This window comes from Larus michahellis, chromosome 8, assembly GCF_964199755.1.
Source record: "Larus michahellis chromosome 8, bLarMic1.1, whole genome shotgun sequence".
Lineage (NCBI taxonomy): Eukaryota > Metazoa > Chordata > Aves > Charadriiformes > Laridae > Larus > Larus michahellis.
Genome location: NC_133903.1, coordinates 46,833,138 through 46,859,426, shown reverse-complemented (window position 1 = coordinate 46,859,426; position 26,289 = coordinate 46,833,138). Strand labels below are relative to the sequence as shown.

Sequence of the window (26,289 nt, the reverse complement as noted above, 5' to 3'; positions counted from 1 at the left end):
AGCAGGGAAAGCAAGGTAAAAACTAAAGCTGAAGATCACACCACTTTTTATTTATAGCACAAAATCATCATGAGGATTCCCAGACTCGCTCACCAAACCAGCAGTAAGTGAAGGAGCAGATTGTCCGAGGGACTGATTTCTCATGCGGACCAGGTTTGAGGTATCTCCAGGTGGCTGCCATATCGTCTGTCCCACTCCACTGTGGACACTATTTGATAAGGGAAGTAGCTGTTTTCCTTTAAAAACAAAACCAAAATACTATGAGCTTGTTTTTAAACAAGTTCACAAGTTCAAAATACAATGCTGAAAACAAATATTGTATGTGGAGAAAGAGCATTTAATAAAAAAACAATTTAAAGGTTTTGGAAGGTTAGAACATGTAAGAGCATGCTACTTGTGAACTCATTATGTTTGATAACTAAGTATTTCCAAAAAATCTAGTTTACATTATGGTAGGTAAATCCAAAACCTTGTAGAAAATTACTTCTATCACTTTATACCGTTCTCTACTTCACCCAGCTTAAAAGGAAACAATAGGGCCACCAATTACAGCCCTATATAGAGGCAATGTTAATGCTGTAAAATCCAAGTATAACTTTAAAAATTCTTATGAAAATGCATTCATAATTGTAAAATATTACCTCTTCTAAATAGCTTTGCCATCTAGACATCCCCACTTTCCCCTACCATTGGAACATTCAGCAGTAGCTTTCATGCAGCCATGATCAGAATGTAGTATATGTTTAAACATTGTTCAGCTTTGAACCATGGATGGATATTTTCTGTTTAAAAAATTTCACTCTTCAGCAATACCGTATTACCTTAAAAGCAAAATATTCTACAGCTTTCCCAAGTCTCCCTTGTATCCGACTGATTAGTATAGATGCTGATGTCCCATGCTACATACACAAACAGTGAGATGAGTAGTTCTTATCTCAACAAGTTCACACCACTGTACTTTACTGCAGGAAATATAGTAATCATTTAAAAGGATCTGCTCAATATATTTTTTTTTCTAGTCAATATAACATTCCTTTTTGGAAAATGTCAAGCAGTAAATTTCCACAATGAGAAGGAACCAAAGTCAAAGTAGGTCTTATTTTGACTCCATCAAGCTTGACAATTTCCTTTTATGTACAATGTCATTCATAAAAAAAAAACCTAAAAAAACAAAAGAGAAGAAAGATAGTCTTGTGGTTAAAAACACATAAGTGAAAAAGTCTGTAAATCTGTGTTCCATTATTAGCTTCCAGATGACTTCCTCTGTAACTTTGGTTAGTCAACCCCTGTACTTCAGTTTCACCATCTGCAAAATGGAAGTGAATAATACCTCTTTTCCTGAAAAGTAGGACTGTGAGACTAAGTTATAGACGGCCCCTTCCAAGCATGGTGAAGACAGTTGCATTCAACAGATTATTACATGCTCAGATACTACAACAGGAGTCACAGGGGACTATGGCATTTGTTGCAGTAAGTAACAGGAAGAATTCTACATCTTTAAACAGATAAACTGTAGAAAAATACTTTTTTCTCAGAGGCGGCAAGTGATTTTACTTCAACCTCACCTTAGAATTAGATATGAAATATTACATTCATTACATAGAAGTGGCGACATTATTTGGACAACTGTCACATAATGTGATTAGCCACGATGACGGAGGGGTGAGGAGTGCTGTCTTTTTTTTGTGTCCTTTTTTTTTTTTTAAACTTCTTTATGTTAATTTTCTGTGAAAGTAATGAGCAACAGGCCAAGTGCACATTAACAGAATGAGTCGAAGTGTACGAGAGATGAGACGGCTCAACTTGGACTAGCAAACAGAGACACAGCGTATTAGTACCTTTTTCCCAGTCCCACTCAAGCTGCTTACAGCTGTGGACGTGATTTCCATGGTTTGCTCATTTTCAAGATTATGCATAAATACAATGACTCCTTTTGTCTGCAGAGATCTAAAACTACAGAAATGTATATTGCTGTATTTATCTCAGTAAAGCACTAATATATCCCATAATAGCAATTCAAACGATATAATTATCTAACAGTTCAAAATGCCAGTGCTTGAGAGCGGGAATAACATTATTTAAATCTCCCTAAGACAAATTTATCAATGTCTCCTTTTAGTTACACAAAATCTGAATCCAGGAAGACAGAATTCCATCAAAAGTCACATCTAAGCCAACCAGTTTGCATGCACAATCATCTATAACCCTTAAGCTTATTTGATTCTTTTCCAAAAATAATGTGGAATTATTTTGGGGACGGAGCTTGAAGCTAAAGCCTTTCCCTGCCATGCCTCGAGCCCTACATACATTCCAAACACCCACATTCAAAATATATATCTAAATATCTGCATTTTCTTCATCCAATTGGGTCAAACTGATCTTGTTGGGGCTCTTTTCCCCTTTGTGAATCGGACTATAGTAGACTGAAAAGTCATTAAAATGAAGCAACAAGTTCTGGAGAACATTTCAGAACATAAAATTTACAAGAATGTTATCTCCAAACAGAAGAACTATTTTTAAAAAACAAACAGAACTTCTCCAGTTTTCCTACTTCCTCCTATTTACTTTCCTTTGCTAACTTCTACTCAAGGTTAAAAAAAAGAAAAAACCCAAACTACAGTACTATCTTCGGCAGCCATTGTAATCAGCCAACAGCTGTGTAGTTAATAAACTTCTGTTCTCCTCTAGCAATTAACCTACCTTAGAGAACAAGCTTACACGAGTGCAAGACACTGTGAAACTCAATTTTTCAGAAACAAGCCACTTAATACAAATAAAACATTAAGACAAGGCCGAGCCAAAATAAAAGGTGCATACTTTACTGCTTATTTAATCCTATTACACCTAACACCTCAAACATTAAATATTTATCTTCCCCGATAAAGGATGGAGGGACCAGGACTGGATGTATTTTCACAATCATGTAAGTCAAACTCGTGCTGCTGCCAAAATGGGTGGTTTCACCCTCTTCCTCATACCCTCCCACCTGAGAGTTTCCAACCCTTCTGTTCTTGCACTAACATGCAAATAAGCAAACAGTCAGCCTAATTAACAAGTTAACCGTACAGAACAACAGTGGTATTCAGGCAGATCAGCTATGTTATTCTAGACTGATCATGCAGCTCTCTATGTTCTAATGCCAGCATCACAGACATTGATACCAGCTTTAAACAACTGTGAAACCACCCCCTACCCCATGTACAAAGTCTTTGAAAAAGAAAACTACTGAGATTGATCCACCATTTTTTGGCTAATTACTTAGACTATGCTGGCTCCATTGTTCTACAGTTGACAAACTAAATTCTCTGACAGAGCTGAAGACTGTGTTCACAAGAAAAAAAAAGAAACTTTATACAAACTGAAAAAACATCTAGTTAGTAAGCAACATTTTTACTTTGAATCACATATGCCTACAGTGCTTTTGAAGCCAAAGAGAAACTAAATAATAATTTGAATCAGATATAGAAGTCAGCTTCTCAGTAAGAAACAACATGGCAAAATAGGCAAGCTTACACAGGCCATGCTGACCTTAAAAGAGGTAAGAATGGATCACTGTGTTGCCTGTTTCACTACTCCCTTCTTTTAACTTTGCACATTAAGTCTTAGCTTCTAACTCTTCACTCTGGGCAATATGTAGAATTTCACTCCAAATTCAGTCTCTCTTTTTCACTCTTTTCTACTAGTATCTCTTTTTGCATCTTTCTCTTACATAAAATTTTGTACGCCCTCCCAACAAGAGGTCACCTCTAGTTTTAAAAAAAGGACTTACCAGTATCTTTTATGACAACTGTTATGCCAACAAGTAATATTGCATCTTTAATACTAATGAATTGTCATATGGTGTTTACAAAATGGCATACCTGACAAAGAACTTGCCAAACTACCTCTTCGCAGCTTGCAGTCATCTTGACTTAGCTGACGATGGAGCTTGGTTTTCCCGGCAGATGAAAAGATGTCAGGATTGCTGAGCTTCCTGCAACGTAATGGAGTGGACTCTGTTATCATCTCCTGTAGAAAGAAAAACAAGCAGAAGTTTGTTAATGACAGCTAAGTATCTGTTTTCTGAAACATACAATCTCCAAAGCATAAACAAGACTGTTTGGGAAAAATAAAAAAAAAAAAAGAAAAACAAACACACAAACCAAAACACCCTCCCTGCCCCCCCCCCCAAAAAAAACCACACTTAAAATTGTAAATCCCCCTCTTCTGTGCCAGATATCTGCACAAAAAATATATCACAAGATCCCAGTCAAATATGGCCCTTGAACACTACTGCTGTACAGAATATCATTAATAATAGTCAGAAAAAGGCAATTATGCTACAGCAGTTATTTGCTCTTACAGTATGTAGAAAGAGAGACTACTGAGAAATCAGGCTCAGCTTTGATTCAAGTTATTTCCTGCTAAAGCAGAGTATTTTCTCCGAATTTCTTGAATATTTATTCCATCCAGTCTATGAGTAATACACCTACAAAGAAACTGTTGCAATGTCTAATTGCAACCCAAAACTCTTATTATAAGTTACAGCTCTACTACGAGACCGTATGTATCACTAAATAATAATTAGGATAGAGATCACCCTTTGTGTAATGTCTTTGTTATTACTATAAACAAAATTAGACCTGTATTTGTCAGAAACACTCCCACACATGTAAATTCCTTTCACAGCATACAGCAAACTTTCAATCAAAACAGCAGTAGGTAGAACAGTGGTGAGCACAACCACGGTGCTTTCCTCACCCATTTCATTGTTCTGGAGCTGTCAAACTCTCATTTGACACCCAAAGAAGAATTACGAGCCTAGCTATCATACATGGATTTGAAGATAACGTGACACTTTCCATTATAGCCTACATAGATGAACTCGGTTAAGTTCTCCCTTCTCTGCAGTAGTGCAACACGTTCGTTCCATAGGTCTTAATGGTTTGCTCCATTTTATTTCAAATGCTTCTCATTAGCTATACAGCACTTCAAGCCATGCTTATCTTCATATAATCTCATCTGAGACAGAAAATAAACTGAAAGGAACACTTTCCCTGCATGATACATCAGCACATGGTTTAACATACTTTTAAATCATGGGGTTTGTTTTTTGCCTGGGGTTTGGGTTTTAGCGTGGTTGGTTTTTTTTGGGGGGGGAGGGGGAGGAGGGAAGAACATTAATAAAGTGGTTTTACATAATGAAAAACTGATTTTGAGTTTGAAATAGAATCCTCACTTAGCTCCAAGTCACTCATTGTTGACCTTTCTTAGATCCCATCTCCTTTTAATCATGAAATCTTTTGGCACCTCATAATAGTAAATAACTTTGTTATTTGTTTAAGGGACAGGAATCCTTTGCTCCACACCTGCTTCAGTGCTGCACCTTTCACAGGTTGAGAGGTATTGCTCTGATACAATTTCTTCCTCTGGTTACAGTTAGACATTCAGTCGCTGCGCTGTCTAAACCAAATCAAGAGAGAGACCTGGGGAACTTAAAGTAGGTCAGTTCACTTACCCAGTTCATCACAGCTGCAAACAGTTGTGTTGGCGCAAGAGTGGGGAGAGGCACAAAAACAAGTGACCTGGGGTAGCGAAAACTGCTCGAGCTGAACACTGCTTTAATCTTAAGGTTCCTCATACACATCTTGAAGCAAAGAACCTCACATTGTCATTTGCCTCTGACTTTTTCCACAAAGCTACTGAAGACCTTCATTTCCAGCAGCCTGTACTTGTTTTTCTGTCATTTGTAGAGCTGAAAAGACATCTACCACACTTTCTGTTTGCACTTACGAGTAAGCTAAGTAGTTTTAAGCTGCAACATTAGCAGTCTTCTGAACACTAGCATGCCTCTGAAAGCTGCACAAGCTGATGAAACCTCTGAAAAACAGTCTTTGCTGTTTTCATTTGGGATGGTAGACAGTGGTTACATGTGTATACGTGTCTAAGTAGACATACAGAAATATACTATATATATAATATGGCCTGTGCTAAATGCCTACAACATCTAAAATCTGTCATGTGTTTCCCAACTGTGACAGTCAGAAATTACCGTACCTCAAAAAAACATGGGTGTTCCAGGTTACAAGCAAATTAGCTAAAAATCTCATCCAGCCTACCATGCTCCTTCATGCTTCAATTCCAACAAACGTTCCCAGCATTCTTCAATATCTAGCTACTTCCCTGAAACTAGTCAGAACTGTTGAAGGGCTCTATACAGAAGATGCTACTGGTCATCCCCACAGTCTGCGTACGGCCTGCTTACATAAATCCCTAAAAAAGCCATTTCTTTTCCCCCCCGCTCTCACCCTGCACAGGCCATTGCCACGACTGTCTTGCCTTCACCATTGCACATTGGTTTCTTCAGGAAGGGGAAGCACAATCCTGCTTGTCAGGCTGATGCAGCAACTGTAGTTGCTCTTCCACCATGTTCAGCTGAGCTGAGGCAGAAGGAAGAGGGCAGGCGGAAGATACACAGAGGCTAGTGCCAGTAGAAACAGTACCTCGCCCACCTGGCTCCTGCACTTCCCTTCCCAAATACATCTGTATCGAAGACAGAAAACACCGCCTACTTAAAATGCTGGTTTGGGACACCCCCTTCAGGACTTTCTCTTCGTTTGAAGGTAAAAAACAAGGTATTCTCTTGCCTGCAAAAAATTTCAGCAGAACAATACTGTACAAAAAAAAAATTTGAGATAACTGTATTAATAAGAATACCCATCAGCAGTTAAAATTTCAAGATTAACATGTAGAAAAGTGTTCTAACAGGGACTTCTTTGTTAGTTCCAGGTTTTGGGGTTCTTTGTTGGTGGGTTTAGTTTTTTGGTGTTTGTCTTGGTTTTCTTCCCCTCAGGTGCACATTCACCTCTTCTAACACACACACATCTCACCCATCTTTCTCAGTGAACTGCAACTTTAAAAAAAAAAAAAAAAACCACCACACATTCATTCATTCGGGGCACGAAAGTAAGGAAAAGCAGTGATGTTCGAAACAAACAAAGAAACTAAGTCGTATTACAAGCAATTTCTGTATTTTACATCTCTTTTTTTCCACCCAACATATAGACATTCACATACCCCTACCAATCAAAGAATGCGCCCACTTCCCTAGCCTTCCCCTTTCACTTCTATGCAGTCTCTTCTCGCCAGTGAAAAAAAATTACAAATTCTTAATATTTCTTCTTGAGTTACAGTACACAAGCTTTTTAGATCTGATAATACCTGAATCAGAAGTTCCTCAACTGAAGGAGCACATGGAGCGCCAACACTGAAGGGCACACACCACAATATCCGCTCAGCTGCAACATCCTGCCTACACACACCTTTCAGGTCAACCCAAAGGCACATGCTACTTCTCAAAACATCATTCCATATGCACTTCTTCAACAGCCATCCCAGCCTAAGCAACTCCTCCCCACCAGGGCTTCTACCACAAAGATATGAAAGGAACAGTGGAAAGGTAACAACTTCCCACACCCCCCAAAGAACCTAGGCTGTCTTCTACAGAAGACAGGCTTAGTACATATGGAAAATTCTTCATAAGCTCTTTTTTTGTTAAGCAAATTAAACACTTTGGCAATATTCAGAAGGCTACATAGCTGTTGAATGTTCTGAAGAAAGGGACCCCAATCACACTCTGCAGGTTTATATACTGTTAGACTCACTTTTCAAATATTAAAAAAAAAAAAAAATCCAGTCCACTGTTCTGAGACAGCCTATTATGATTTTAAAAAAATGTTAAGTACAACACAGCCAGTTTAAAATTTCATTTTCTAAGAGCTATGCCTATATTGTGTCAGCAAAACAATGAAGAGGGAAAGTTTTAACTTGACAATAGAGCTGTCTTTCGTAAGACTATAATTTATTTCACTCATCCATCAAAACCCAGCTTTAGTATTGCAGTTCATAGACGAACTACATGGAAATAGCAGTGGATTATGTTACCACTTTTAAACAAAGAAGGAAAAAAAACCCCCCAGGAAGAGATCTTTCCTTGTCCTTGCCCCAAAGCAAGAGGAAATACATACATAGGACAAAAAAAAAAAAGTCATACACAACATTCCAAATCAGTGGGTAAATAAAACTCTTTGCAGTGATAAAGCAAAATTTTGCTTACTTGCTTTCCAAAGAGTAAATTAGACCACGAGAACAAGTGGTTGAACAATATATGATGTAGCACAGACTGCCCTAATTTCAAGGGCTCCACTTCCACTCTTGAAAACAAAAAATTCTTGCAGCTTTAGAAATGAAAGCATTAGTAAGCACATAACAGAAACACTTTGCTCACACAGTGTGAAAAGGACTGTGAGCATCTCTTTGTTAATTTCTTTTCAAAGGTGATAGAAACAAACTTCTGCATTTACTTTGGCCTTCTGGCTTTTGCAACAAGCTGAAAATCAGGTTCAAACAGTCAGATGAACCCTGCAAAGCTTAGGGCTGAAGATAAAAGCGTCACACAAACAATCTTGATTTGCTAGGCAATGATTATTCTTATCAGTCCCTTCAAAGGTATACAAAAATTTGCTCACATAACTTGAAACAGTAGGATATGAAGAAGAATGGCAAAGGCTTTTCTTGAACAGTGAGGGGCTCCGCATTTTCAGCTTGGTCACTTACCACAGTTGCATAGAAAAACAGTTAAAATAGTTGTGGCACTGAAAATACATACAAGTTTGTTTCCCTTGACTGAAATCTTAAATAGGGGTTATCACACTCAGCAAGATGGAGAATGAGACAGATTGCAACAACAGCTGCAGACAAAAGACAAGAAACCAAACGCGCTTCCTGATATGTAAAATTATACTAATATCCCACATTAAAATCCTGACCTGGTAATTTCAGAACACAGCTACAAGGAACCTTCTCAGTCATCTTTTCCATTCCATTGCACAGGGAAAGTCTCCCATGCAATTCAAGCAAGAAATAAAAGAACAACCACATATACCACTGCAATGATTTTCAGCAGCTTTTTTTTTTTTTTAATGTTCATTTAATGGTGCTGCAAGAGAGTAACACAGCACAGATCCTTAATCTGCAAATGGCAGGTGAATACTGAAAGTGTGGATGCATGTCAGAGTGCTTCCTTGAACTGCCAGATGAAGTACCACACAATTAGTGAGACTGATATATCAGCAACAGATGAATGTTAGGAAAAAAAAACTCCTTAAGACCTGTCTTTATGGCCTCCATTTAAGATGTAACAGATCATATACAAAGGAGCACTTCCTTACATGTAACTAACTGTGTTATAACTAACACAAAAATATATATTTCCTAGAGATGTCTACAACAAGTAAAAATACTCGACTGTGACCAACGAATATTCAAATCTGCAGGTCAAAACATTAGCTGGGGGGTAGGCGGGGGGAGTCTACAAAAGAGTTTTATATGAACAGGTAATCCATGAACAAGAAAAATGACAATTTTTTTTTTTTTTTTTTAAGCCTAATGAGTACAACCACCTAAGGTCATCCAGAAGCGAATTCTAGCAAACTGTTGGAAGGAAGAAAAGAATTAAAATTTAAATACAATAAATTGGCAAAGAATACACTAATATTACCCTATTTTGCAAGGAAGATAACTGATGAGTAATGCAATTTGAGGATAACTTGACACTTTGAGGGGTTTTTTTAAGCAATAAAAATAGTCAACACTGAATAATAGTGTTTAATACAGTACTGTTTGTCGTTTAAAAGATAAAAGCCTTTTGTGTCAGGGTTGCATACACATATCTGAGAAGCATTCTTTTCCTTCCCAGCCCTTCCTCGTCACTTTATATAATCTGTGTACATGCCCTTAACAAAAGATAAATCTGATCCTGTCATTAGGTCTACTCTAATATATTTTAAAATTCACTGAAAAAGAAAATTAAAGGCCTAGAGAACAGATCACAAACCAAATATCTATCTATATAAGTAGCAATTAACGCAATGGAATCACAGTATTTATGCTTTAGTATTTAGCTCTGAAATTCGCCTGAACTTTCTAGCCTAGACATGACATATTGAGGAAAGAGGGCCAGCAATTTACCAGGAAGCTGAGGTGAGCCCGAATGTGACCAAAATTGGAGGCTGAATAAGAACTTGGAACTAAGACTCTTCTTAACTGTTTCTGCTTAACTCATGTACTTGCCAGCAGCATCCTGAAAAATGTCAGAGACAGCAGAATCAAGGAAAATTACATTAAATTAACATAGCCTCTTAGAGGCTATAATGTATTGGTTTACTACATGAACAAGAGAGAAAAGCTTTACAGAATATATTACATTATATAAAAGTGTCAGTATTTTAAAGACAGGGAAAAGTTTTACAATATTTTTCTCTTTAATAGATTTATTTGAAGAATTTTTCAATAAATCCCAGCATTCCCACATAGGTAAATATATAAACTTAATTTATTGTCAATACTAAGAATTCAAAATGATTGGAAAGCTAAGCATTATTGCCACAGTGATGTTTTCAATAGTTTTATAGTGTAACACAAACACATTTAACATTCTGAATACCTAAAGCTTCCTCTGTACACTCATCTGCAGCTATAACACGTATTACAGAAAAGTTACAAAGCAAATTTAAATCCTTCTGTAAAAAAAAAATACCCCAGTTAAAAACAAACAAGAAAAAAAATGTTTCCTGAAAGACATAGTATCAGAAACTTATACTATGAGATTCACCCTCCTTATCTTGTTCTTCCAATAGGAAGATTTTTTTCCTTCTTAACTTTTCAGGAAAACAGCTCCAAGGCGTGCTTGATTAGAACTAATGAATTAGAAGCTTTAATGTTGTTTCACCGGGGAAGTTCGAGTTGTTAACTTTGTTGACAAGTGTTCCCAGCTGCAGGAACACATTAAAAAACTTGTTAAAAAGCAGAAGTAAATATTTACAACTGTGTACATTATTACCCCCTTTCTGAGGATGACCAAGATGCAGAATCGTTTTATTCCTAATGGAACCACAGTCTAGAAGACAAGGTAATTTGTGATTAAATTATATCAGCTTAGATGTTTGGTCCTTATATGAAAATACAAATAACACCTCAACGGTTTACACAAGCAAAGTACTTCATCCTACTTCAGGATCTCCCAACTAAGAGACAAAAAGGTAGTGTAATTCCTGAATTCAGCTTGTAAATGCCTAAAGGCAAAAGAATTTCATCTAGGGAAGAAAGAGCAACAGAGCCTTTACTAAAGTCTGCATCAAACTTTACAGAAGCTCAAAAAAAATCACTATCATATCAAGACTCAAAACCCCACTACATACTCACTAGTTACACTGAAAACAAAACTAGTCTGAACAAAGACACTGCACATTAAAGGCCACATCATTCCTTTATCACTGGTATTCTAGCATGAATATTTCAAACATAAAAGGGTTGTACAGAGCAGGGAAATTATCTCCTGACCAGATTAAAAAAAATAAAAAATTAACAACTTTATAATTCATCATCTGTACATTAGAATCCTGTCTGCTCTAAGGTTTAAAAGAATTATGACCAAAAAAATGTGATTTGTAATAAGATTTGGTGTTATAAGACATCAATAACACCTTCTCTCTGAAGATTTTCTTCCATTAAATTCAGAAGACGTGCCAAGCATGTGATGTGTCCCAACATTACTGACTAGTATTACTGCAAGTTCTCTTTAGCATCCTATGCATTATCAAATACTCATTTATCTTCTATATTCTTGTCTATTAGATTTTATACAGTCAAATAGAGATGTATGTTTAGATTTGCTAAAGACCATAATCCATGGTATCAACAAGCCAAAACTTTTCTCGTTTGCCAGTTTCTTACAAATTTATTCAGACATTATGCAGAACACACTGAATTTAGCACCTTTTATTACAATTATGCTGCAAGAAAGACTAGAATGGGAACTGCTTAAGGAACCATGCAAGCAGCAGAAACACAGCTGTATGTTAAGCTGTGCATCTAAAAAGACCTATGATTTCATATTGGCTATAAAAAGGAGGAGAATCACCAGAACATTGTGCAGGGTGCCTTGATTCCCTGAAACGCTGATGCTATTTTTTTTTCCAATGAGTGAGAATGAGTTCATCTCAAATTATATTTATTTTTCTTTACATTACAAACATTGTCTCACTGTCTTATTATCAGGGAAAGAGCAAAACATCACAAAATACCTACTTGTGTAAATTCTGCTTAATGCCTATAGACAAAGTTACAATGAAGTCATTTTCACTGTGAACGTAAACTCCTTGTTTATCTAAGGAGAGAGATGAACAAAACCTAGTGATAGGTTAAAGGTTCGGTCAATTCACACAAACAATTGCTTCATAGCAATAGGACCTGTAAGAGAGTTTCACCTAGTTTTATACATTACAGACAGGAATCTCTGGGCCACGTGTCAAAAACTGAGAAGTTATCTGTATTAATATTTGGTTCTCAATCCAAAACAATTTTCTATGTCTAAGGCAAAAATAAAATATATTTAAAATTAAAATACTACTGAAAACACAAAGTATGACAAGTGAACAATAATATAGCGTATTAAAATGCGTATGTTGTATGAAAATTACTTATTTACTAGTAGTGCAGAGGTCTAACCTCCTTTTGAAAAAAGGACTTCCCAAAGAAAAATGTTGAGAGCCATTAAGTTTGAAGTATAGTCTCAAATAAAAGTCTCTGTTGGTCCAGTATGAGATACAGCCCTTAAAAACCTGTCCCAAGGCTAAGGGGGCTAAAAGAGAGAAATCCATGCCCAACTGCTGTTCCAAAGCTTGTTTCAAATGACGCTGCCTACAAAGAAAAGAAAAACGTTAACTCATGAACTGAACTTTGGCATGGAACCACTCAGGTGAGTTAAAGGGGCTTTTCTAATTAGACATTCAATGACTACTTACAGATGTGTAATACAATTTTAAGACTTGATCTTAATTTATAAAGCTCACTTGAATAGCACACGCTGCACAGAAAGAAAAGTATGAAACCAAAAAACGCTACAGGAGTCCTCTTTAACCACTCTATGTTTTTGCCCAGGATGCTTTTACATATCACAGCTATCACCTGAACAGTAGTAGTGGAACCATGTGTAGTTAGACAGAGATCAGCATCAAAATAAAAATCTAACAAAGCACAATGGTCTGCTAAGAGTTAGAACACTATTTTTTCATACACATGATTGAGAAAGACCAAGATACATTTTAATCTGGTGTTATCATCACTGAGGAAGATTGTTATTTGCAGCAGGAAAAAAAAAATTAAAAACTTTTTTTTGTTTGTGACAGTGAAATTTCCAATCCTTTGGCATCAATATTTTTGTCTCCATGAACCATCTGTAATCTTCTCACTTCCTACCACAAATGAGATAAGCACATCAATGCACAGCAAAATTAAGAAGCACTTATGTGAAGTTTTCCTGAGAACAAGTTTTACCTCAAACTCAACAGCAGATCTGCACATATGGAATGCGAAAAAAAAATTATCATGTGATTATAAGACTGAAAATAAAACTATCAATGGCTTTAGACCTAAAGGAAATGAAGTTAACCTTTGGAAACACAACAAACATGTGATCTTTAGGTTTTCTTAACAGAAATCACATAAAATGGCAGACAAAGATAAATTCACAATTCTTATCGGTATCTGCACAAAGAAAGGGACTCTCTATAGTCTGGCACAAAAGCTTCTCCTCACCAAGCAGCATAATACAGTTACATCCCAAAGAAACAACAGATAAATTTTTTTCAAGGACAAGCCATGTGTTTCTTCCCTTCTGCTTGAGAACTAAAACAATGCCCAACTGTTGGGTTTATGAACATCACCAAGCCTCAAGCTCAAACTGAAAGACTACAGTCAGCAAACACTTCTGCTAAAGTGCCTGCTAAACTGCCAAAACAATGCTGTAAACATATTCTCCTCTGTCCTAAAAACAGGGATCAACGCAAAGGTCAAAGAACATACCAATAACTAACCAAATGCATAATTTAACTTTCAGGGTCACGTATTTTTGCCACCATATTCACACTGCACAGGTCGAATTTAAGTCATTTAATAAAACAGAGAAAGAAGTATTTGGTACTAATATGCCCCTGCATCCATCTATGACTAAGTGTTTAAACATCTCAATGCCTACAGTCACTCTGTTAACTATACAACTCATTGATAAGCTTTCCTCTAAAACAGTGACTGTAATTTATTTATTTGTACTCTGATCTTCTGGTTCTGTCCAGAACATGTAAGATCAGTCCTGACCACTTAATTTCCTTTTATAGGTCTTTTCTAAGGCTCCATATTAAAACGTGATTTTTATGATAATGAAGTGCTTCTAAATACACTAGAGATTGAATGGTGTGATTTTAGTGACTAATAAACCTGTTTTAATTATTAAGCATCCCATTTTTGAGATTACATTTCCTTGCTCTGGGGCCTTACAACAGCTTCTTTAAAATAAAACTGAGGTCTCACTCCATTTCAAATAGCAAAAAATACAATCATAAGAAGAACTGTTGCTAGCACTCTCAGCTAGTCCTCACTAAACAGAGTACCTGCATCTAACAGGAGATTAACAGAACAAATACCAAAAAAACAATGCAAGACATTCAACTATTTCACTGCCTATCAGAGCATTTTTTCCCAAAGTAGCTCCACACATCTCCATTACATGCTCTTTCAGTTTTGCTTTTCCAAGAGTTTAACATCTCACCTGCATTAGTAAAGTTGGATTCTTTGGGTCTTGTACATGCCTCCAAGTTCCGAAAGCCACATAAAGGACAAAGATATCTATGCAATTTTGCTGATTTGTGTATTTGCTTTGTAATGACAAATTGTATTTTAAGAAAGAGTGCAGAGAAATGCAATTTGATGGTTCTAAGCTGTATGCTCTTCAATGCAAAGAGAAGCAAACCCCAAGTTTAATACCTGGGACACTGGAAATCAATATGCACAGAGAGACACCCTTCCTGGAAACATGGAACCACACTTAAATCAGGTGTTTACGCAGTCCTTCTGCATGCGTATGACTCTCAGTGTCATGAAAAAAGCATGCAGAAGCAGCAGTATCGAGTTCCAGTTCGCATACATAGTACCAGGAAGACATACTAGAAACCTACTACTTTTTTTTGTTTTTTAAATGATTCTCACTGAGCTCAAAGAATGACAGCTGTGTATTTGAAGGATAAAAGAAGAACACACTTGAGCATCAATTAGTCAATTTGACAAGTACTATATTTCATAAAAATCTTCGAGCTTCCTAAAACGCAGCTACAAAGTGTTTTCACAAGTTTTCATCCTGCAGACAGTACTGAATTCCCCTCACTCCTTAGTGGATGTACCTTTTACACTTAGTTTTTGTTTGGCCGGATTAAGAAAAGATGACAAAGTGTCTCAAGTCTGGGTACAACTGTACACATAATTCAGTCTTCAGTAAAACTGCTTTCTATATGCTGCAGGCCAGCATTTGTTTACCATTGTAACCATTCTGTACTTTTTCTTCTGTCATAAAAAAGACAAACTGGTCTGTGAACTCTTCCATCAAATCCAATAGGGAAAAATCAACAAATTTTATACTTTTTTTTTAATCCTGATGTGCTAGCAGCTAACATATCAAAGTCACAAACACACACAGAGTACACTGATCTAATTTCCGTAAGACAGCCCACAGTTGCTGCAAAAAGTTAGGGCAAGCAGAACATAGCCTCATATCAGCAACAAATTTAAGCGTTACTGGAAATCTGTCTTGAATGAACTGACGGATGTTTGCACAATGTGCAGATAATGGAAGCAGCACTACAGAAGTGCACTGAAATCCAGCTTCTTATTATAACTACCATTAAGTATTTTTACTATTAGCAGAATTAGATCAGACGCAAATCATCAGCAATGCAAACACCTATATATTCATAATCTCTCCACTGCCTGCCTGGCTATTCTAATATGCAAGATATTAAATTAATGTGGCTAGTACACAATATTTGGTCTTACTCTTCACTTGTGACAGGAAAATGAAATCTCACATGGGCAAGTTGAATCATCTAAGCTGCTGATGCAATGCCTACCTATTTATTGATCTACACAAACCAATTTAAAGAAATTAGCTTTGTCCATTAATATCCAACTTTGAGGAAGGTGATGGTTTTATTACATCGGGCCAGAGAAGCGCCATATGCCCTTTGGCACTATTTTGCTGTCATCTAACAAGCTCATGGCAGAATTGGTCACTTGACTCTACATCCCTTTTGTCTGCTTCCAGATGAATCTTCTGGCTCAATTCTATTATTATTTAATAAACACACCGCAGAATTGATCACTTGATGCTACTTCCCTCTGCTTGCTTTTAGATGACTTTTCTTCAGTCTCATTTCTTCCCCCTTGTACTTCTAAACATTACAGAATCACAGCATGGTAGAGATTGGAAGGGACCTTCGGAGACCATCTAGTCCAACCCCCCCACCCAAGCAGGGTCACCTAGAGGAGGTTAGACATCCAGGCGGGTCTGGAATATCTCCAGAGAAGGAAACTCCACAACCTCTCTGGCACCCTCAAGTAAGGAAGTTTTTCCTCATGTTGAGATGGAATTTCCTATGTTCCAGCTTGTGCCCATTGCCCCTTGTCTCCTGTTGCCAGGCACCACTGAAAAGAGTCTGGCCCCATCCCCTGGGCACCCGCCCTTTAGATATTGATAAGCATTGATGAGATCCCCTCTCAGTCTTCTCTTCTCCAGGCTAAACAGACCCAGGTCTCTCAGCCTTTCCTCATAAGAGAGGTGCTCTGTTCCCTTGATTGTCTTTGTAGCCCTCTGTTGGGACTCTCTCCAGCAGTTCCCTGTCCTCCTTGAACTGGGGAGCCCAGAACAGCACTCCAGACTTGGCCTCAGCAGGGCAGAGTATAGGGGGAGGATGACCTCCCTCAACCTGCTGACCACACTCTTTTTAATGTACCCCATTGGCCTTATTGGCCACAAGACCACATTGCTGGCTCATGGTCAACTTATTGTCTGCCAGGACTCCCAGGTTGCTCTCTGCAGCGCTGCTTTCCAGCAGATCAACCCCTACCTTGTACTGGTGCATGGGGTTAATCCTCCCTAGGTGCAGGACCCTACATTTGCCCTTGTTGAACTTCCGTTAGGTTCCTCTCCACCCAACACTCTAGCCTGTCCAGGTGTCACTGTATGGCAACACAGCCTTCTGGTGTGTCAGCCACTCCTCCCAGTTTTGTGTCATCAGCAAATTTGCTGATGGTACACTCTGTCCCCTCACCCAGGTCATTGATTAATATGTTGAACAAGACCAGACCCAGCACTGACCCCTGGGGAACACGGCTAGTTACAGGCCTCCAACTTGACTCTGCACCACTGGTCACAACCCTCTGAGCTCTGCCATTCAGCCAGTTCTCAATCCACCTCAATGTCCACTCATCTAACCCACACTTCCTAAGCTTACCTATGAGGATGTTACGGGAGACAGTGTCAAAAGCCTTGCCAACTTTGAGGTAGTCAACATGCACTGCTCTCCACTCACCCACCAAGCCAGTCATGCCAACATAGAAGGCTAGCAGATTGGTCAAGCATGATTTCCCCCAGTGAATCCATGCTGACCACTCCCGATAACTTTCTCTCCTTCTACATGCTTAGAGATGACATCCAGAACGAGCTGTTCCATCACCTTTCCAGAGATGAAGGTGAGGCTGACTGATCTGTAGTTTCCCATATCCTCCTTCTTGCCCTTTTTGAAGACTGGCATGACCATTAGCTTTCCTCCAGTCCTCAGGCATCTCTCCTGTTCTCCATGACCTTTCAAACATAAAGAGCACCTTCATACTAACATCTGCCAGCTCCCTCAGCACTCGCAGCTGCATCCCATCAGGGCCCATGGATCTGTGGGTGTCAAATTTGCCTAAATGATCTCTAACCTGATTCACCTTGATCGAGCAAGAGTCTTCCTTTCTCCAGACTCTCTCTCTTACCTCCAGGGTATGGGATTCCTGAGGGCTGGCCTTAGCAGTAAAGACTGAAGCAAAGGAGGCATTCAGTAAATCCGCCTTCTCTGCATCCTCCGTCACCAGGGCACCCACCTCATTCATCAGCAGGCCCGCATTTTCCCTAGTCTTCCTTTTGCTACTGATGTACTTGAAGAAGCCCTTCTTATTGTCCTTGACATCCGTTGCCAGGTTTAATTCCAAGTGGGCCTTAGCCTTCCTCATTGCGCCCCTGTGTACCCTGACAATGTTCCTATACTCCTCCCAAGTGGCCAGTCCCTCTTTCCATATTCTGTAAGCTTCCTTTTTAGCATGAACATACAAGTGAACTCAGACTAATATGTTACCAGCAGCTGTCAGTGCTGCGCGATCAAAATATAGAAAGGCAAAACTATTGCCAATGAAGAAGCCAAGAAGGCTCCAGAGTGGCAGGCTCTGGCATCAACAAGAATCTGCAAGGCAGCAAGACATACCTACAGGACATTGAGACATTTGTTCTTTCTGGCTTCTTTTCTTGCCTCCTCAGGAAAACGACAGAGGAGAAAACAAAGACAGAACCATACATGTCATAGGGAGCAGTTCCCTCTTCCTCAGCTATGCTTTGGCTTCCTCACTATATTTCTCCACAGAGAAGTGGATAAACTTCAGAAATTAAACTCTGAGGATAAATAAGAATGCCTGCCAGCCAACCATACACTCTGGACTCGAGTCCACCATATCAGAAGCTTTATAGGCTACAACTTGGCATCTTCTTATAAAAAAACTCACTTTTTTTTTTTTCTCTCTCCCTGTAATAAGAGATAGACAACAACAAAGAAAGGGAGGTGGGAAAAGGAAATCTGAGGTGTACAAACAGTAACTGAGTTATTAATGATAAGTCACATCCGCAGCTCATAATTTAGGAGTATTTACCAATGTCTTCCTTAAGACTTTCTTTAGCTCCCCTCATGAAACAGAAACAGGACAGAGTTGCCCTAAAATCAGGCCTAATCAGCAACAATATCCCAAAACAGGTGGCTACAAGTATTTATGTAAACAGATGGTTCCTGATCTTCTAGAGTACATCAGCACTCCATTTCTCCTGTGACAATTTGGGGCAATGATGCTTATGGAACGTATTTTGGCTAAGTTTAATCTATATTTGTGTTTATAGAATTTGTAATGTGAATATTAAAAACTACATTTTATTACAAATGCAATCTGCATTCCTAGCAATATGTCCATTTGATTCTTTTTATTTACTTGAATTTTGGAAATAAACTTCCATCTTCTTCAGATTAAGTTTCATCCCAGCTTGTAGGTTTGATATGAAGAAACAGCTTTGAGTGCTGTGAGCGGTTAATCATAGGGTCCATGGCTGGGGGAGCAGAAGAGGAACTGCAAGAGAGCTCTGACCAGCAGCCTGAGAGACAGAGGTATAGAGAAAGCTCAGAAGTGAAGTGTCAACCAAACTCCAAAAGCTTGTGTCTTCATCTATCTAACAAAAGGGAAGATATGGTTGAAATAACCAAAGAACAACAGTCTACGTACAGGGCTCATCACAATAGAGGAACTGCCTTTAATAGCACTGATGGCACCTAGAGGGAAAAGAAAAAAGAGAAAACGCTTATTATATTTGAAGCACAGAAGTTCTGATTAGGAAAAAGAATGATCTCTTCAATTTCCAGGCTTGCCACGCAGCAAGGAAAGCATGGTAACAGCTTCTTTGCAGCTGTGGAGGCAAAACAAATCTGACTAGCACTCTGGGGTTTGGCCAGTTTCTCCCTGCCGGTCGCTGACTGCTTTCCAAAAAAATGAACAGGGTGAGAAGTCAGTGGAAAAGATCCTTTGCCATTCCTTAAAAAAATAAAATAAAATAAGACAAAGACAACATGAAAGGAGGGATAAGCTTTCTAACCTAATGTTTATAAGCAGTCTTTATAAGTAGTCTTGGACCACTTTGCACAATGTCCTGGATACAGGGAGTAGAAATATCCACATAGCCATAATGTTACAGAACTCCCTCTCATATGACACACCCAACTGTGGTAATGCAATCCCCAAAATTGTAAAAAGACAAGTAACAAAAAAGGAGTAACCTTGTCTGTGATCACACTATTCTAATTTGCTGCCAGAATACTACCTATTTTTGGTGCACACACTCCAAGAACAATCAGGGGGAAAGCACAAAGTGCTAGAAGCGAAAGAACTCAGTGTCTTCTGTTCCAACTGAAGCAAAATTTTACATTTCAAATACTTATACACGGAAAAGATATCAGATAGTAGAGAATTTGTACTGCCTGTGCTAGCATAGGCATATTCCACAGCTGAGAGTTGGACATTAGACAAAACAAGCCTTGAAATAAGATGGTTTAGTTTCCTAACTGCAGGAATAATTAAACATTGGCAGAGCTTTCCAGAAGAGGTGACAGACACACCATGATCTAAGGCTAAGATAAGATCAGTCTCTAAGAGAGATGTTTTAATTTATCTTTCAGGAAAGCTCCACAACCTGAACATGTGAGGAAATCACACTGGCTACCGCCACAGTAACCCATTTTGGCTTTGGGACATATAGATCTACAATGTTTCAAAGACACACCGAGAGAAAGGAATACTTTTGCTACTCTCAGAAAGTTTGTAGCACCACAGTTCCAAATGACTGTAATAGTTCAATGATTTGACTGTAAGTCAGTTACCTTGTTCAAAACTCAGGAAATACCTTCTATCCAATGCAGAAATATCAAAATGTACTGCTTGGGGAACAAGCAAGATCTCCCTTCTTCAAGGACATCAAAATTTACAACTAAAGAGATTACTGCAATGACTGCCCTATAGAAAGGGCTCCCCCAAAACAAAACTAACCAGAACTAAGGACGTTTTTCATCTTTCTTGATATTATGTATGCAGCTTGCCTGTTGGCATCAGTTGAACATTTCCCATACAATGAAGATACATGCCGCAGGGGAGCCCCCAGTTCAGCAACATTTCAGTCCAACTCTGTCAGCAGCAACCAAGTTAAACTTTATACAAGACAAAAGGTCCATCTAACCCAAAATCCCACCTCTACAACTTGCAGTCCCTCTACCAGTCCCTTGAACCGCTTGTTGAGATTCTGCTACTGTTGTCCTCTTCATCTCTTTATTATGCTACAAAATCACAAACTCATGGAATCTACTTATAAATCCTCTCCTGGACCTGGCCATCCATAGCAAGAGGAGAGGGAAGCTTGACAGAAGTGAGGGCAAAATGCTGACCAGCATGAGGTCCATCTCTTTCTCTCACCTTGTTGCATCTCCGAGCAAAGCACCACTGGGCAGTACCCACTAAGTTCCCTTGATGCCTTTAGAGCAGAGAACGCTGTTCAGGGATACCAGTGCTGTGTCCTTTATCGTTACTCTTTTGACCCTCAACCTCCATCCCCCTAGACCTGCCACCATACTTCAGCATTCCTCCTATCTGTTTATTCTCCCCCTGCTTTCAGAGGAAGACAGGATTTATATTTGTTAGGGACAGTCTAACACCCACTCCTCGTGGAAAACACCTATAAAAATAGCAAAGACACTCCCTGCAGACAAGTAAAGGGAAGCATCATGCATTTGCTCCATTCTAATGTTCTCCTAGACGGTAGTTAATTTCAGCTGTTTTCCTCAGGTGGATGCAGTCTGCCTGTTTAACAATCTTCACTAGATCCCTCCTCCTCTGAATGCTTTTTGCATCTATCACATCCCCTGGCAAAAAACAAACAAAAAAATAATTATACATGCATTACTTATTGCATGAAAATCCAGCTCTTTTTAAGCCTGACTCCCAGCTGAATACTAGAGAAACGGTCAGCTGCTGTTTGCTATCTACCCTCTACGTGCCAACCATGGTCTTGTATATTTTCATCATAACCACTTTTAAGTCATATCTTCTAGACACTGAAGAATCCTTCATGTGAGAAGTTTGACCTTTGACTTCTCCCTGAAGTAGAAAATGATAATAAAAGCACCTCTGACAAATACTGGCTACGATCCATGTGAGATCTTTCACAATAAATATCACGATGTCTCAAACTAATTATGTAAGCATGACAGGGAAACAACCTAATGATTATAATATGCCTCTGGATGAGGGTGACTGTCATTCACAAGCAACAAAAACTTTCACGTCAACTTTCCATTCTCTCCTTCAATGCAGTCAGCAAACATAGAACAATTGAGCTGATACTTTATGGAAAACTTTATGGGTGTTTGTCACAGATGCCCTCGCTCAAACTGAACTGTCATGGGATAAGACATACAATTCAACTATGAATTAACGACCAATTAACAGATAGGAAACAAGAAGTTGGAACTATTGGCATTTTTCCCAAAAAAGGAGGATCACCAGTGGAGTCCCACAAGGGTCTGTTCTGGGATCAACATCTTCAACATCTGAAAGCAAAATCTAGCAAAGAAGCTTAACACCTATGTGACAGAGTTTGCTGACAATGCTTATTCAAGGTTGCCAAAGCAATGGCCAAAGATCTGAAGAAGACCTTAATGACACTGTTTAAGTGGCTGTAAAATAGCAGATAAGATTAAATGTAGATAAGTGTAAAGTAATGCATAACGTTAAAGAAAATCCTAAATTCATATACACAATGACAAATTCTGAACTAGTTATTACCAATTTAAAAGAATGATTGTGGAGTTATAATAGACAGTTCCACACAAGTGCAAACTCAATGCTTAAAGATCATCAAGAAAAAGCGGGTAGAAGATTAAAGAATAAAACCTAATATGCTATATAAGTTTACAGGGTGTTATAGCCAGTCCTGGTTATCATTCCCCAAACCTGTTCCTCTGATTCCTGCATCACTATCTCCAATCAGGAACACACCTGCAAAAGGTGCAAAGAAAATAGCAAGGACAATGAAAAGGATAGAGTTACTTCTTTCTAAAACGTCTCTGGAAAAGTCACAAGCCAGGGAAGGTAAATAAAAGTTATCAACTCGTAAGCCAGACAGAATAACATGGATTCTCTTTTTCACTGCCTCATCTAATACAAGAATTAACAAACAAGGCATGAAACAAGCAGGTAGAAAGTTTAAAAACAAACAAAAAGAAGTGTTTTTTCCACACAAAATATGTCTAAGCCTTAAAACACTCAGCCACAGGACGTTGTGGATGCTACAAGCACACATGGCTTCAAATACTGATTGGACAAACTCATAGAAGAAAAAAACCCACTGGGGGCACTAAAAACAAATATCACTTCTAGTTCCGGAAACCTGCGAGCCACAAATTACTGGAGGCTGGGAGAGGTATTTCCTCAATATACACTATACTCTTCTCCAAGCATCTGCTTTTGGCAGCTCAGAGAGGCAGGATACTGGGCTAGAGGGATCTTTAATGTGACCAAGTACAGTCATTTTTATGTTCTTACGTAACTCATAAAAAAGTAAAAACATTAATCGCATATACATGTCAGAACCATAAGCACGGCACATTAAAGGATCAGATTCAAAGGCCTACAGGTCAGCACAGTGATTGGTCACAGTTTAATAAGTACTTTTTCCAACATTAGAGTAGCTTAGTCTCCCCCAGCCACAAACTTGTGCAAATATATGTCAAACAAACTACGAAATCTGAATTTAATTCGGAACGGTTCCCTGCAGCTGTGCACACTGTTGCATTGGTACAGCTGAGGGCATACTACAGGCTTGGAAATAACAGGGCTACTTAAATGAGAAGCGGCCCCAAAGGAAATATTTGTCAAGCCACAAGCTGCATCAGTGAACATGGAGTATCACACTGCCTTTTGCACCTCAGAAGGCCCTTTCCACCACATCCGCACTACCAACTCCTGATGTTTAAAGAAATGCTGAATTATTGATATTAAAGACAGAAGTGCTGTGAGTAGACTTATATGTCGTGTTTATTACATTTGCCAACATATCTATTTATTTCCAGCTGCTTACCACACTTAAACTTCCACCAGTTCAAATGGAAGACGGAAGGAGAGAGAGGATGAGAGGTTCTCCTTCGAAGTCTGGGCATCTCACACAGGTTGAGTAGAAGCTTCCTTAGCTTTAGCTGCAAAACTCCTCAAAGACTCCATCACACCGAATACTTGCCAGCACATAAAGATCTGTTCCTATAAATGACATCAGGTCTTAGAGCACCCAAGCTAAAAACAAACTGGCAGTATCTCCCATTAAAAAGCCTCGTGCATCTCAAAAACGCATTTCTGAATTTGCAGCCTTTCCTGTTTTGCAGTGTTATTGTTGTTTTAGTGAAGCTTCCTGAGTGTTCAATACATTACGTGGTACATAGCATGTTCTGTTATGCATGATTTATGAAAAGTTTAGTTCACAACTACCAAGAATGGAAATAATTTCCTCTAATTTCCATATCAATATCATACACAAAATGTCAAAACAGCACAACAAACACCTTGCCATTGCATTTGATAGCTCTACCAACCACTATTTTAATGGACAGTTAGGAAGAAACTAAGTCACCTCATCTGCTTTTACTTCTTTCTTTTCCTGAATAAGGATATTAGTGTTCTTTAATTGCTTCAGGAAGTGGTAAGCATCAACAGCAGTAGCACCTCTTAACCACCTGGCTTAACAAGGCACTAGAGAATAAAATAAAAAATAAAAAAAGTAGAAGTCTCTTCTTCTCTGGGGCCCATTCCGAGAAATCTATATTCAAGAGATATCCACTAGTCAAAGACAAGTCTCCTATAATTGAAGGCAATGTAACGCAGCTTTTCTAGAAAAACCAAAGAAATTATAAAAAAGGCAGAGTAAACCTGCGCATCTGCAACAATGACATAAACTTAAGACACGTTTTTGACAAGAAAAGTAAAATAACCTAGGTTTTCACTTTGCTCCTAAAAATAGCAAAACAAAGCAATGAATTACTGCATCCTGGGACTCTTCGCACTTGTGATACTTTCTTCTTCTCTTCCAAGAAAAAAAAAAAAAAGCAACATTAGTTGCCATCTACATTTTTAAACTGCTAATTCTCACCCCCCCCGTTTTTCACTCTTGTAAAACTAGGAATATCAAAACACATAGAAAAAAAGTTTAAGATCTCTTGTATCTCTCATCCCTGTAACCCTAAGCAGCAATCAGTAGATCCTTTTTTTTTTTTGTGGGGGTGAAAGACACTTCGAGTGTTAAGAATTAAGATGTAAAAAATGCTGGAAAACGCATCATAATTACCGTTACAGTTAGGAATGACCTACAGAAGGTTACTAGCAAGAAGTATTCTGTAATTATTAATACCAGCAAGTATATAGCACAAGCTAGATTTCACCGCATCCTCCTTCGCCTCTTCATCGGCATGCAGGCAGGACTTCTGGCACCACGACTGCCCCACCTCTCACCCAACGCCACGCCGCCACAGCACTGACACACCACCGCTCCATTGCGCACCCCCAATCCTACCCCCTCCTCTTCTGGGGGTATCTGCCTAAGGAAGCGGTTGGAAGGAGAGAGGATGCTCGGAGGATGCAGTCCCAACCGGCGCTGCCGCCCGGCGCCGACCCCTCCCGCCAGATCGTAGCACCTCGCCTCCCCCCGGCCCTCGGCCTCCAGCCGCCCCCCGGAGCCCCGGCAGCCCCCGCCCGGGCCCGGCGCACCCCTGCGGCAGCCGCAGTCCGGCCGGGCGCAGAGGGCGGCACCGCCGGGCGCCCCCGCCCGCCACGCGGGGCGCGCGTCTCCATGCCAACGGCCGCCACCGGCCCGGCGGGACCCCCCCCGGCCCCACGCCCCGGCTTTACCCTCTCCAGCGGCCCCGCGGCCCTGGCGTCCTCCGGCTCCTTCCTGCCGCCGCCGCCCCCCAGCAGGGTGGCTCTCCGCTCCGCCGCGCTGGCGGCCACCGCCCGACCGGGCTCCCTCCGCGGCGGCGGCGGCGGCCCCGCCGCCGCCGCCGCCGCTTTGTCCCCCCGGGAGCGGCCCTTCCTCATCGCGGCGGCTTCTCCTCAGCGGCGGCTGCAGCGCCACTCGCCCCCCCGGGGCGCGGAGCCGGCCATGGCCGGGCGGGAGTCACGGAGAGACGGGGCGGCGCCGCCGCCACCGTCGCCGCCACCACCTGCGCGCGGCGCGGAGGGACATGCCCGCCCGCCGCCGCCGCTCCCGCCGCCCGCCTGTCAGGGAGCGCGGGCGCAGCGGCTGCCGCGGCACCGCCCCCCCGCCCCGCGCGCGCCCGCCCGCCGGCCGCTGCCTATCGCGAGAGCAGCGGCCTCGCGGCGGGGAAGAGGCGCGAGACTTTGGGGGTGGGGAGGGAAGCGCGCGAGACTCGTCACGCGGGGCGGACGGGAGGTGCGAGGCGGGAAAGGGCGCGGGGCAGGCTGGGAAGGCGGCGGGCCGTGCTGGGAGGGGATGGCGGCACCGAAGGGGTGGCAGGGCGTAGGGGC

The 26,289-nt window shown here is 40.1% G+C and overlaps 1 protein-coding gene across 7 annotated transcripts in view; it reads right to left on the bottom strand.

Moving 5' to 3' along the window:
• MAST2 (microtubule associated serine/threonine kinase 2) overlaps nucleotides 1-26,061 on the bottom strand; it is a 195,115-nt gene extending 169,054 nt beyond the window's left edge. For 5 of the 7 annotated variants that reach the window (XM_074596793.1, XM_074596794.1, XM_074596796.1 and 2 more), the window contains exons 1-3: nucleotides 25,654-26,061; nucleotides 3,861-4,008; nucleotides 94-236 (exon numbers count right to left, since the gene is read on the bottom strand). In XM_074596793.1, the coding sequence (XP_074452894.1) occupies nucleotides 94-236; nucleotides 3,861-4,008; nucleotides 25,654-25,839 (477 nt within the window). In that variant the 5' untranslated portion in view covers nucleotides 25,840-26,061. Of the gene's footprint in view, nucleotides 1-93; nucleotides 237-3,860; nucleotides 4,009-19,443; nucleotides 19,491-25,653 lie in introns of all 7 variants that reach the window. The other 2 variants (XM_074596795.1, XM_074596799.1) reach the window with 2 other exon arrangements.
• Nucleotides 26,062-26,289: the final 228 nt, after the last annotated feature.